Here is a 13,387-nt window from a genome sequence, read left to right on the forward strand (position 1 = left end):
GCTCTGTCAGTCTCTCTCTCTCTCTCTCTCTCAAAAATAAATAAACATTAAACATTTTTTCAAATAAATAAATAAATAAATAAACATTAAAAAATTTTTTAAAAAAAGATTGCAGGGGCACCTAGGTGGCTCAGTCGGTTGAGCGTCTGACTCTTGGTTTCAGCTCAGGTCATGATCTCAGGGTTATGAGATCATTCTCCAAGTAGGGTGCTCCATGCTGAGCCTGGAGCCTGCTTAAGATTCTCTCTCTCCCACTCACTCTCTGACCCTCCCCCACTTGTGTCCCCATGCCCACACACTCTCTCTCCCTATCCCCCCAAAACAGGAAAGTAAAAACGAATAAAACTGCAAGATTAATAAAAGAAATGAAGATCTTTGTGATCTTGGAGTGGAAAGTTCTTAAACAAAGACCCAACGGCACAAAGCATAAGGAGAAATTTTGATGACTTTCCAAAAATGTATGTGGTACAGTCGGGACACTTAAAAACCCATTTGACAATGGAGGCGTCTGGATGGCTCAGTCGGTTGAGTGTCTAACTCTTGATTTGGGCTCAGGTCATGATCCCAGGGTTGTGGGATCCATCCCCTCATTGGGCTCGTGGAGCCTACCTGGGATTGTTTCTCTCCTCTCCCTGCCCTTCCCCCACTCATTCCCTCTCTTTCTCTCAAAATAAATAAATAAATACACTTTAAAAAAACATTTAAAAATGGGTTTATTATCTAGAATATTAAAAGGAATTCCTGAAACAGCAATAAGAAAAAGATAAGAAAACTCAACAGAGTATCGGACAAAGGCTAGGAACAGGCGGTTTGCAGCAGGGGACACAAGCATGGCTCTCAGGTATTTGGAAAGATGCTCACCTTGTCGATAACCAGAAAAATCCGGTGTAAAATTGTGATACTACCTTCTAGTTCTGTACCATCCGATTGACAAAAATTAGAAGGCTGGATAATTACGAGCGTGGCCAAGGATGTAGGGAGGCTTTTCTGCATCGCTGGTGGGCACACTTCAGAAATAGGGCGCAATCTGACAATACCTGGTCATTAAGCATATATGTGCCCTGTGACCTAGCAGTCTCAGAGACACTCTCTCTCACAGGCCTACTAGATGCGTTCCGGGATGTTCATGCAGCGTTATTTGTTTTTTTTAATTTTTTTTAACCTTTATTTATTTTTGAGACAGAGAGAGACAGAGCATGAACGGGGGAGGGTCAGAGAGAGGGAGACACAGAATCTGAAACAGGCTCCAGGCTCTGAGCTGTCAGCACAGAGCCTGATGCTAGGCTTGAACTCACGGACTGCAAGATCACGACCCCAGCTGAAGTCAGCCGCTTAACCGACTGAGCCACCCAGGCGCCCCATGCAGCGTTATTTGTAGTGGCAGGAAGTTGGAGGCAACTGGTGTTCAACACTGGAAGAACAGAGAAGTCAAATCTGATGGATGCACACTGTGGAATTAAAAACAATTTTTTAAAATGTTTATTTATTTTTGAGAGAGAGAGCAGGAGCAGGGAAGGAACAGAGAATCTGACGCAGGCTCCGCGCTGTCAGCACAAAGCCTGACGCAGGGCTCAGACCCACAAGCCGTGAGATCATGACCTGAGCTGAAGTCGGACACTCCACCGACTGAGCCACCCAGGCTCCCCACAACGGTGCAATTTTATGCAGCGGGAAGAAGAGGGGAGAAAGACCGAGATAAAAAGTATGCCCCATATCTTTTAGCAAGAGAGCAAAGATTTTCCCAGGAGCGTCACCCATCAGACCGCTGCTTGTATTTTGCCAGCCAAAACTGTGTTACATGGTCACATTTAACTAAAAAGTGATTAGAGAGACGGGGGTGAGAGATGGGGATTGTGCCCTCTGATGAGTGATGTCTAACACATAATCTACTAGATTTCTTTTAGCTGCTGCATAGAATTCCATGGTGTGCGTTCACCACATTTTACTGTCGTGGCTGGAAGTACACAGCCATCTTGTGACCATGAGGAAAAGTCAAGAGACTCCCAGAGAAGGCCCCTGCCATCATTAGTTTATATCAACACCAACAGCTTATCCCTGAACTTCTTAATCTTGTGTGAAGAATAAACCCCTATTTAGTTAAGCCATTTGTGTCAGTTAGGGCTCAGCCGTAGACAACAGAAATAAATCTGGCTGCTGTCAACATAAAGGAATGGAGAAACACGTTCTAGGTTCAGAAACAACTCCCAGCTTCGACAAGCACATGACCTCTGCCGGTGATCGGGAAGCAGCAGTCACTGCTACAGGAAGCCGATGAATCAGGAAGCTGCTCACCAGAGCCCTACTGCATCTGTCCTGATCTGTGACAGCAAAACAGATGTCCCATGGTATTTAGCTCTGTTCCAAATTTATGTCTTGCACAAGAGCAGAAACTAAATCACAGATTCCTAACGCGAGGGAATCGAGGAAGTGTCGTTTTAGTTTTTTTCCCTTCGGTAGTTCAGGAGAAACTCTAAAAGGGAGTTTGGAATCGATGTTGGTGCCCACCACACCCGGAGGCCAGCTTTTGGTTACTTACAAGACATTCCTAACTAGCACACAGCACAGAAAGCAAGGAGGAGTGGATCTCAAAAACAGCGTGGGGTGAAAAAAAAAAAACAGAATGAGCTCTGTCACACAGTTCTAAGGTGTTGGTTAAAACATTCATACATCAGCACTACCTTTTTTATTTTTTATTTTACAGAGAGAGAGAGGACACGATCGTGGGAGAGGGGCAGAGGGAGAGACAGAGAGAATCCCAAGCAGGCTCCGTGCTCAGCTCAGACACGGGGCTGGGTCCCAGGATCCTGGGATCATGACCTGAGGGGAAATCAAGAGTCTGACACTCAGCTGACTGAGCCACCCAAGCGCCCCAACACTACTTAAAAAAAAATTTTTTTTTTAATGTTTATTTATTTGTGAGAGAGAGAGAGAGAGAGTGCGAGTGGGTTAGGAGCAGAGAGAAAGGGAGACACAGAATCTGAAGCAGGCTCCAGGCTCTGAGCTATCAGCACAGAGCCTGACGCGGGGCTGGAACTCACGGACCACGAGATCATAACCTGAGCTGAAGTTGGACGCTCAGCCGACTGAGCCACCCAGGCGCCCCCAACACTACTTTTTAAAAAAAAAATTTTTTTAATGTTTTATTTATTTTTGACACAGAGAGAGAGAGAGAGACAGAGCATGAGCGGGGGAGGGGCAGAGAGAGAGGGAGACACAGAATCTGAAGCAGGCTCCAGGCTCTGAGCTGTCAGCCCAGAGCCCGACGCGGGGCTCGAACTTGTGAACCACGAGATCGTGACCTGAGCTGAAGTCGGACGCTCAACCGACTGAGCCACCCAGGCGCCCCCTAACACTAGTTTTTAAAAAAATTTGTTTAATGTTTATTTTTGAGAGAGACAGACAGACAGAGCATGAGTGGGGGAGGGGCAGAGAGAGGGAGACACAGAATCCAAAGCAGGCTCCAGGCTCTGAGCTGTCAGCACAGAGCCCCACACGGGCTGGAGCTCACAAACTGTGAGATCATGACCGAGCCGAAGTCAGACGCTTAACAGACTGAGCCACCCAGGCGCCCCCTAACACTACTTTTTCTAATGCAATGTACATTTTCAAGGATATATAAGTACCAGTTGGTAAACGGAAGGATGAGAAGAATCGGCTGTAGGGATCAGGGATGAAAGAGAAAAACCAAATAAACTAAAATTTATTTTTTTTAACATTTATTCATTTTTTGATAGAGACAGAGCCTGAGTGGGGGAGGGGCAGAGAGAGAGGGAGACACAGAACCCGAAGCAGGCTTCAGGCTCCGCACCGACAGCACGGAGACCAGCACAGAGCCCGACGCAGGGCTTGAACTCACAGACTGTGAGATCATGACCTGAGCCAAAGTCAGACGCCCACCAGCCTGAGCTACCCAGGCACCCCTCAAATAAACTAAAATTTAAAAAAAGATCTTGTACATGCTGATCGTGGGAGTGATATAAACAGAGGAATATGGTTGGCTCAATTTTCTACAACTGAGGTCCAAAACTGACTGATTAAATTTAATATTTAATATTAGTTTAAAGAATGATTTAATAATTATTGATAAATAATTATAACTAATTTCATTCAATTATCTAATATTAATGCAATTTAAATATTTTGTATTTAATTTACCATACCAAAACTAGTCCATGAAACTTACTATGTCATGGTTTCTTTTTTTTTTTTTTTTTTTTTTGTAAGTTTATTTCTTTCCTTTGAGAGAGAGCGAGCAGAGGAGGGGCAAAGAGAGAGAACCCCAAGCAGGCTCCATCCTGTCAGCCTGGAGCTGGAAGGGGGCTGGATCTCACAAACTGTGAGATCATGACCTGAGCCCAAATCAAGAGTAGGATGCTTAACTGACTGAGCCACCCAGGAGACCCCATCATAATTTATGTACTCCTAATTAGGCAATTCTTTATGTTTTAATTTCCCCAGAACCTCAAAAGAATAGGTCCGGGGGACCCCCGGAGCCCCACCTCCCCCAGTCCCAGCCCCTATTCAGGGAGACATCTGCCCTGCACCCTCTCCTTCCAGCACCCCCTCTTGGCGGAAGGGAAAGGGACTTCGGGCTTTTCGGGGTTGGGTGCGGGACACCTCGCGACCCCTCTCCGCCAGCCCCAGCCTCCGAAGGGTGTGTTTTTGGTGCAGGAGGAGCTGGGGGAGGAGCCACCGTAACTCGGGCCCCGCCCACTCGGGGCCGGCTCCAGGGCGGGTCCGGGTCGCTGGGGGAGGAGAGCACCCGCCCCTCCCGACCCCCCATCCCCTACTAACCCAGCTTGATCCAGCTCAGCCCCGGGGTGTTTGCAGCAGCTCGTTCCGTAAGTCCAGCCATCTGTTACCTGCGCTGCTTTCTGGGGACAGAGAGTCCCCGTCGGGCCGGCCCGGAGACCCGGGGAGTGTGCTCCCGGGAGTCTGCGGGATGCTGTGAGCCCCCGGCAATGGCTGCCTCCCGGGGAACCTTCACACGCCGCCGGGTAAGGTCCTGCGGGAAAGGGAAGACCACCCCTCTCCTTGACTCTCGCTGGGATCCTCCCAGCGAACGCTGCTGCCCTCTTAGGGCCCCGGCCCACAACTTGTCTTCTCATAAGGTGGGTGGGGTGCTGGGACCCCACCCTGGGATACAGGGAGACACTGCTCCCCTCCATTCTGTGTTCTAGATGGCACCCGCGTGAGGCGGAGCGACGGGTCTTCTTGCCCCCCCCTCCCCCGGGCTGGAAGAGGAAGAGCGGCCGTTGTGCCGGGGAGGGCCGGACATGTCGGAGGCATCGTCCTGCCCTGGCAGCGAGACCCCTGCCCCAGGCTGCAGGCTGGGGGCCTTGTACTGGGCCTGTGTCCATAATGATCCTGTCCAGCTCCAAGCCGCATTGGATGGTGGGGTCTCCCCGGAGGAGGCCGTCCAGGTGGATGGCAATGGGAGGGTGAGCCACCCCAGGTGCTCCCCAGGGCAGCTGGTGCAACTCTGAGTCCCCAGCGCCGCTCATTCAGTGCCTGCATCCTTGGGAGGGAGGGAGGGAGCCAGGGTGCGTGTTCCTGGAGGCTGGGACATCTCTGGGAATGGTGTGGATTTAGAGGGCACGGGGACCCCAAGGAGATCCTGGAAAAGAGAGCAGGAGCTGAGCTGCCCCTCCCCCAGACAGGTCTTATGGTCGCCTGCTACCGCGGTTTTGAGAATGTTGTGGCCTTGCTCAGCCGCTGCCCTTTCCTCGATGTGAACCAGCAGGATAAGGAAGGGGACACAGCCCTCATGCTGGCTGCCCAAGCAGGTGACAGACTGTTGACCTTACCTCCTACCATTCCCCCCCCCCCCCCACTTCAGATGGAGCCACAGCCCCACACTTTTTGTATAAGGTTCTCCCACCATGGACACTGTTGTGCTTGGTGGAGGGTGTGTTTGGGGCGTCATCACTCTCTTTCCGGGACAGCTAAGCTCTGTCCTTGGTGCCTCGCAGGTCATGTGCCTCTGGTGAGTCTCCTGCTCAACTACTACCCAGGCCTGGACCTGGAGCGCCGGGACCAGCGGGGGCTAACGGCACTGATGAAGGCCGCCATTCGGAACCGTTCGGAATGTGTGGCGGCCCTCCTCCTGGCAGGTGCGTGGGGTCTGGACCGGGATTTGTGACCTCCGGTCCCTCCCCAAGCTCTCCAGCCTGACACTAAGTCAGCTGTATAGTTGCAGAGAGAAGTGGAGATGGAGGATCAATCTAGGCCAACTTCCTGGAGGAGGGGAGTGTGCTTGAGCTTCTCACAATCAACAAAGTCTAGCTCTTGGATAGCTCTATTTCCATGGTGAATGTTGGTCTAGGGAGGATAGATAACCTAGACCAGCTGGAAAAACAAGAAAGGCTGCTATCTGGAACCAGACTTGGGTTCTGGTCCAGGCTCTGTCACTAGCTGAGTGACCCGGGACAGATGGCTTCCCTCTCTGGGCCTTACCAGTATAATGAAGGTGTTGGCTTTCTCTGGGATGCCTTCCATCTCTGACAAGGCAGGGTTCCAGGGACACGATGATGTGTAGCTGGGGCATGTGGCTGCGTGGGGATGTTCTGGAGTGAAGTTCACACTGTTCGTGCGGTCTTGGGCCTTCACTCTTCCTGAAGTGGGGCTGCCCTCTGTGTATCACCCTGGGGGACCCCTGCCTCCAGCTCTTCCCTTCCCCAAGCCATCTGTGTCTGGGGTGCGAAAGGAGGAACTCCACACCCCTCTTTTGTCCCAAGTTGACTGCTCTCCCCCCACCTGGATTCGAGGGGTGTGCTGATGAACAGAAGAATGGGAAGTGGGAACCAGCAGGGCCCCACTCCACCTGCCCAGAAGGTGCAGCTCGGGCCTCCCCCTGTCCTGAGCAACCTGCACACCACCCCTTTATTGGCTCAGGCGATCTCTAGTCTTTTTTTTTTTTTTTAATTTTTTTTTTTTTACATTTATTTATTTTTGAGACACAGAGAGAGACACAAGTGGGGGAGGGGCAGAGAGAGAAAGAGACAAAGAATCCAAAGCAGGATCCAGGCTCTGAGCTGTCAGCACAGAGCCCGACGCGGGGCTCAAACTCACAAACCATGAGATCATGACCTGAGCTGAAGTCAGATGCCTAACTGACTGAGCCACCCAGGCACCCCAGGAGATCTTATTCTATTCCAGGTTCGGAGACCCCAAACAGGTCCCTCTGAAGTCTTTTCCCCTCTCTGGACTTCAGTTTTCTTCTTTAGTCTTTTTTTTTTTTTTTTTAAGTTTATTTATTTATTTTGAGAGAGAGAGACAGGGAAAGAGAGAGAGAGAGAGAGAGAGAGAGCATGAGCAGGGGAGGGGCAGAGAGAGAGAGAGAGAGAGGGAGAGACAGAATCCCAAGCGGCCTCTGCACTGTCAGCATGGAGCCCCAACTGGGGGCTCGATCCCACGAACCGCAAGATGGCGACCTGAGCCAAAATCAAGAGCCGGACGCTTAACTGACTGAGCCACCCAGGGTCCCTGCATGTCCCACGCAGCCACATGCCCCAACTACACATCATCGTGTCCCTGGAACCCTGCCTTGTCAGAGATGGAAGGCATCCCAGAGAAAGCCAACACCTTCATTATACTGGGAAGTTGGGATCCGGGACTGGTACTGTCCCTAGGCTATAGCCACTGATGGCTCCCGGATTCCAGCTGTGACGGGGTGGGACTCTGGTTTTTCATCTGACCCCAATCAGGCCTGCTGCTAAAGAGTCTGCCCTTCTGCAACTCACCAATCCCTGTCCCATCGCACGCCACTCCTGTGCCCCCTCCCAGGTGCTGAGCTGACAGCGGTGGATCCTGTCCGGGGCAAGACGGCCCTAGAGTGGGCAGTGCTGACTGACAGCTTCGACACCGTGCAAAGGATCCGGAAGCTGCTGCGGCGCCCCCAGATAGAGCAGCTCAGCCAGCATTACCAGCCCGAGTGGCCAGCCCTGCCTGGGCTCGTGGCCCAGGCCCAGGCCCAGGCCCAGGCTGCCCCATCTCTTCTAGAGCGACTCCAGGCCACCTTGAGCCTCCCCTTTGCCCGGTTTCCTCAGGAAGGGGGTGTCCTGGACCACCTTGTGACCATCACGACCAGCCTGGCCAGTCCCTTCCTTACCACTGCCTGCCACACCCTGTGCCCTGAACACCCACCTGCACTGGGCACCCGAAGCAAGTCTGTGCCAGAGCTGCTAGGCACTGCCCCTCCCCCGCCCCCAGATCCCCAGCCCCCCCAGGTAGCCCCTGGCCCCCGGGCCCTCATCGCCTACCAGAGCCCTCAGGGCGTGTTGAGTATGTGCCCTCAGTGGCTACAGCCTAGGGACAATAGCAGCCCCAGGCCCCAAGCCCCCAAGATCCGCCTCTCCAAGGCACCCTCATCGCCCAGACAGCACAAGCCAGAGTCCAGGCCTGGAGAGAATCGAAGGTTGGCCCTTCCTATCTGGAGATATCAGGAGCTCAGGATGGAGAGGAGGAAGCAGGAGGAGGAGGCCAGGCAGGCACAAAGTCAGGGAAAGATGGGCTAGGCCAGGCTGGGAGCAGGTGATTAGGTCCCTCCCTAAGGCTCCTTTGCCCTCTGGAGCCCCTTCTGCTCTCCCATCCAGATCTGTACAAATGATTCTACTCTAATCTACTTAGGAGGTTGTCCACACAGCGCTATTTGCGATACTAAGAGTGGAAACAACCTAAGTGTCCATCAGCAGGGGACTAGCTAAATTGCTTATGGCTGTGATAAGTGTACATCCATATGATGTATTTTATACAGTGGTAAAACGAGTAAGGAAGCTCTTTACGTTCTGATGTGAAACTATCTCTAAGAGGTATTAAGTGAAAGTCATCAAGGGGTGGAACAGCGTGTGTGGCATGCTACTACTCGTCCATGTAAAATCTGCACCAAGATAAACTTGACCAATACAAATATATAGGGAGTACCAAGATGTATTTAAGTACTCGATGAATGAAGGATCAAAGGAGGAAACGAAAAACCATTACTGACAGTGGAAATACGAATCCCGGAATGAGATTGAAAAGTTAGGTACAAAAAAGTTAATTCTTACCCGGCAATAACACCATAACTTTTTTTTTTTCTGCCAGACAAAAATAAATTGCTACTTATCAGTCTTCTACAGGTTAACCTCTTAACTTCCTATAGAAAATCTGGGCCCTAATCAATAGTAAATACTATGTCAGACAAAATTACTTCCCCTGGATGACCCATAGGTGGGGTTATTAGCCAGTGATCTAAAACATCTTGACAAGGGGCGCCTGGGTGGCTCAGTCGGTTAAGCATCTGACTTCAGCTCAGGTCATGATCTTGCAGTCCGTGAGTTCAAGCCCCGCATGGGGCTCTGTGCTGACAGCTCAGAGCCTGGAGCCTGTTTCAGATTCTGTGTCTCCCTCTCTCTCTGACCCTCCCCCGTTCATGCTCTGACTGTCTCAAAAATAAATAAATGTTAAAAAATTTAAGAAAAAATGTTTTAATATCTTGAAAGGCACTTAGTAATTTTTCATGTGTGCCTTATTTAAAATTGTTTTTCATCAGTTAAAAATGTTTTTAAGGGGCGCCTGGGTGGCGCAGTCGGTTAAGCGTCCGACTTCAGCCGGGTCACGATCTCGCGGTCCGTGAGTTCGAGCCCCGCGTCGGGCTCTGGGCTGATGGCTCAGAGCCTGGAGCCTGTTTCCGATTCTGTGTCTCCCTCTCTCTCTGCCCCTCCCCCGTTCATGCTCTGTCTCTCTCGGTCCCAAAAATAAATAAACGTTGAAAAAAAAAATTAAAAAAAAATGTTTTTAATTTTTTATTTGAGAGAGAGAGAGCATGAGTGGGAGAAGGGCAGAGAGAGAGAGAGAGAGAGAATCCCAGCACTCTTAGCACAGAGCCAGGCAGGGGGCAGCATCATCCCGCCACCCTAGGATCATGACCTGAGCCAAAATCCAGAGTTGGGCGCTCAACTGACTGAGCCACCTAGGTGCCCCTCAGGTTTTCCTTTTTTAAAAGATTTTCTTTTTAAGTACTCTCTACACCCAACATAGGGCTCAAACTCACAACCCCGTGATCAAGAAAGAGTCTCATGCTCCACTGAATGAGCCAGCCAGGCACCCCTGGGTATTTTTTCTTCCTCTCTTTCAAGATTCAGAGCCAGCCATCTAGTTGTGGAAGCCAGACTCCCTCACTGGAACCTCCCTGGGAAGAAACATGGCAGTTTGCTCAGGAAGATGACTGAACAACTGACCAAGGGTAGAAGGGAAACTTGTCACTGAATACCTTTTTGAAACTTTTGACTTTTTAAAAAATGAGTTTTATTTTTTAGAACAGTTTTAGATTTACAGAAGAGTTGTAAAGCTGGTACAGGGCTCCCATATACCCCACACTCGGTGACCTCTATGATTACCATGAATGTAGTACATTTGTTACAATTAATGAACCAATATTGATACATTATGATTACAAAAGTCTAAACTTTATTCAGGTTTCCTTAGTTTTTTCCTAATGTCCCTTTTCTGTTCGGAATTCCAGCCAGGACACCGCATTACATTTAGCTGTCATGTCTCTGCCGATGTCCTTCCACTGTGACACCTTCTCAGATTTTTCTTGTTTCTGATGACCTTGACAATTTTGAGGAGTCCTGATCGGGTATTTTGTGGACTGTTCTTGTCATGAGGAGACTAGGGTTATAGGTTTGCAGGAGGAAGACCACAGAGGTGACACGCCACTCTCATTACTTCATGTGAAGGTTATATACCGAGAACATGACTCATCACGGTTGAGGGAACCTCGATCGCCTGACTGAAGTAATATTCGTCAGGTTTCTCCCTGAGATGCTACTCTTTTCTCCCCCTTTCTATACTGTGCTCTTTGGAAGGGAGTCAGTCTATGAAGCCCACACTGAAGGAGCGGGGAGTTAAGGTCCCATCTTCCTGGGGGTGGAGTATCTACATAAATTACTTGGAATTACTCTACCCAGAACGTTTTGACTTTTTAGCCATGTATTACTGAATCTTGGAAAATTAAAAAATAAATCTGCTCTTTGAATAGGGGAGACCACACACACACACACACACACACACACACACACACTGAGGCGACAGCGACCATTAGAGTTAGATAGTGTGTGCTCTCTCCCAGGGGGTTCCGGAGGCGACCACAGGGCACTGGAATGGCTTCAAGGCTAATTTACCATGTCCTGTCCTACCTGTGTGAATAAGGGACTTAAGTTCCCCTGGTCTCCGTTTTCTCATCTGCTAATGGGGAGAAGACAGGGTTTTTTTTTTTTTTTTTTGAAAGATCCATTACATAATGTGGGTTAAAAGGTGCTGTAAACTGCAAAGTGCCACCAAGACTTGAGGTGCTATGGAAGGGCCCTTCGGGAACCGAGTTTGGCTGAGCTGTGTCTGGGCCTCCGGGAGCTAGAGTTCTTTCCTCCCAATGAAAACAGGGAACGAAACTACCATCTGCGGGTTTGGAACAGCATGCTAGTTACATGCTTGGGCTTGGGAGCTGGCCTTGGGCAAGTCATTGAACCTCTCCGAGCCTCGAGGCTCTCACGCATCAAGTGGAGGTAATGATAACATGTCACCGTGGGGCTGTTGGCAGAACTCACTGAGCTGTTGCAGCACTTGGCACTGTCCTGGCCTTGACATCACCATTATCCTATTTAACCTCCACAACCTTCCTATTTCATAGTTGAGGAAACTGAGGCTATGACAGTTAAGCGACCTGCCCAAGGTCACCAGCTGCTAAATGGCCAAGTGGCACTTGGACTTCAAGTCTGTGGACTCTGAAGCCTGTGTCCTTTCCACTGTGACACACGGCACCTGCCACAGCCCGAGTTCCCTGGTCCTCTGAGTCTCTCCCTCCCACTTTTCTTTTTTTAATGTTCATTTATTTATTTTTGAGAGACAGACAGAGAGAATGGCAGAAAGAGAAGGAGACAGAGAATCTGAAGCAGGCTTCATGCTTTAGCGCAGAGCCCCACGTGGGACTTGAACTGATGAACTATGAGATCATGACCTGAGCCGAAATCCAAAGTCGGCTGCTTAACCGACTGAGCCGACGGGCGCCCCTCTCCCTCCCACTTCTTTTTTTTTTTTTTTAATTTTTTTTTTAAAGTTTATTTTTGAGACAGAGAGAGACAGAGCATGAACGGGGGAGGGTCAGAGAGAAGGAGACACAGAATCTGAAACAGGCTCCAGGCTCTGAGCTGTCAGCACAGAGCCCGACGCGGGGCTTGAACTCACGGACCGCGAGATCATGACCTGAGCCGAAGTCGGCCGCCTAACCGACTGAGCCACCCAGGTGCCCCTCTCCCTCCCACTTCTAACCAGCCTGAGTTGTACTAGGGCATGGGGGTGACCACGGCATCTTCAGAACCAGAGAACTAGCCCACTGTCGCGCTCTCTCTCCCGTCTAGCATGCTGGGGAGCTCGACGAGCGGGCAGCGATCTTCCAGCAGGGGGAGCCTCTCCACCTCGGAGACCCACCCTCTATCGATGACCATCTCGGGGCAGCTGGGAGTCCCGGGCCTGCGCCCTGCCAGTCCTCCTCCCAGGCCATTTCTCTCTAATCCTCTAACTGCTTCTGACAGCCTTTCAGGCTTCAGGGGAGGAAAGAAGCCCACGTGGCTCGCTCTGCCTGTGCTGCCCCGAGTCAACCTCTCCGCTAACATCCCAGCTTCTTCCCACGCCAGCCCAGCTCCCGAGCCTTCCAAATGGAGTCCCTGTCAGCAGAGGCCAAGGAACTCTGAACAAGGTCCCTGGCAGTGCCGAACACGCCCCTGGCAAAAGTGCCCTGCAAAGACCAACACCTGGGCTTGAATCCCGGCCTTGACTCCTACTGTCTCTGTGACCAGGGAGCGCTCCCAGCCTCCGGCTCCTCATTTGTAACAGCGAATGGTGACAATATAGAATCTGTACTTCCCAGGGTTGTCGTGCAGCCTAAACAGGGAGAGGCATGCCAGGCACCGAGAAGGGCCCGGCCAACCATCAGTGCCCGGTAAACAACAGGTTTTGTTACTGTGCCGATTGGCAAGGAGTGAGGCCAAGGGGGGCAGCCCCGTGGAGAAGGCCAGCAGACACGTCCTTGGAACCCCATGGCCTCCCCCGTGATTCTAGAATACTACTCTGGCGAGCCCTGAAGTGGAAACACCTGCTCAGCCCAGACAACCTTCTCAGACCAGCTTCTCAGACCCCCCAGGCCCGGAGTACCCCCAGCCCACTTTTCATCCCCATAGTACTGATGGCCGGACCACCTGTTCCCAGCATGTGCACAGGTCCACCCTCACCCTGCCCGATAGGGGCTCCTACGGAAGGGACTGGAAAGTTGGCTTTCCGGACACACCGGGGTATCAGCCAGGCTTGTGGGGACGCCCTTCCCTCAGTCCTGCATGGACAGAACCTCAGC

General features: G+C 51.0%; 1 protein-coding gene across 2 annotated transcripts; it reads left to right on the top strand.

The window, feature by feature from the left end:
• The first annotated feature begins 5,639 nt into the window (after positions 1-5,639).
• On the top strand, positions 5,640-9,161 carry ANKRD33 (ankyrin repeat domain 33). 2 transcript variants are annotated; one of them, XM_032593735.1, is made up of 4 exons: positions 5,640-5,786; positions 5,973-6,113; positions 7,786-8,187; positions 8,382-9,161. In XM_032593735.1, the coding sequence occupies exons 1-4, from the start codon at positions 5,666-5,668 to the stop codon at positions 8,534-8,536; spliced, it is 819 nt and encodes a 272-aa protein (XP_032449626.1). In that variant the 5' UTR covers positions 5,640-5,665; the 3' UTR covers positions 8,537-9,161. The 2 variants fall into 2 exon arrangements, with proteins under 2 accessions (XP_032449626.1, XP_032449625.1); XM_032593734.1 differs by having other exon boundaries at positions 5,657-5,786; positions 5,973-6,089; positions 7,786-9,161.
• The last annotated feature ends 4,226 nt before the right edge of the window (positions 9,162-13,387 follow it).

The sequence above is a fragment of the Lynx canadensis genome, chromosome B4 (genome assembly GCF_007474595.2).
Source record: "Lynx canadensis isolate LIC74 chromosome B4, mLynCan4.pri.v2, whole genome shotgun sequence".
NCBI lineage: Eukaryota > Metazoa > Chordata > Mammalia > Carnivora > Felidae > Lynx > Lynx canadensis.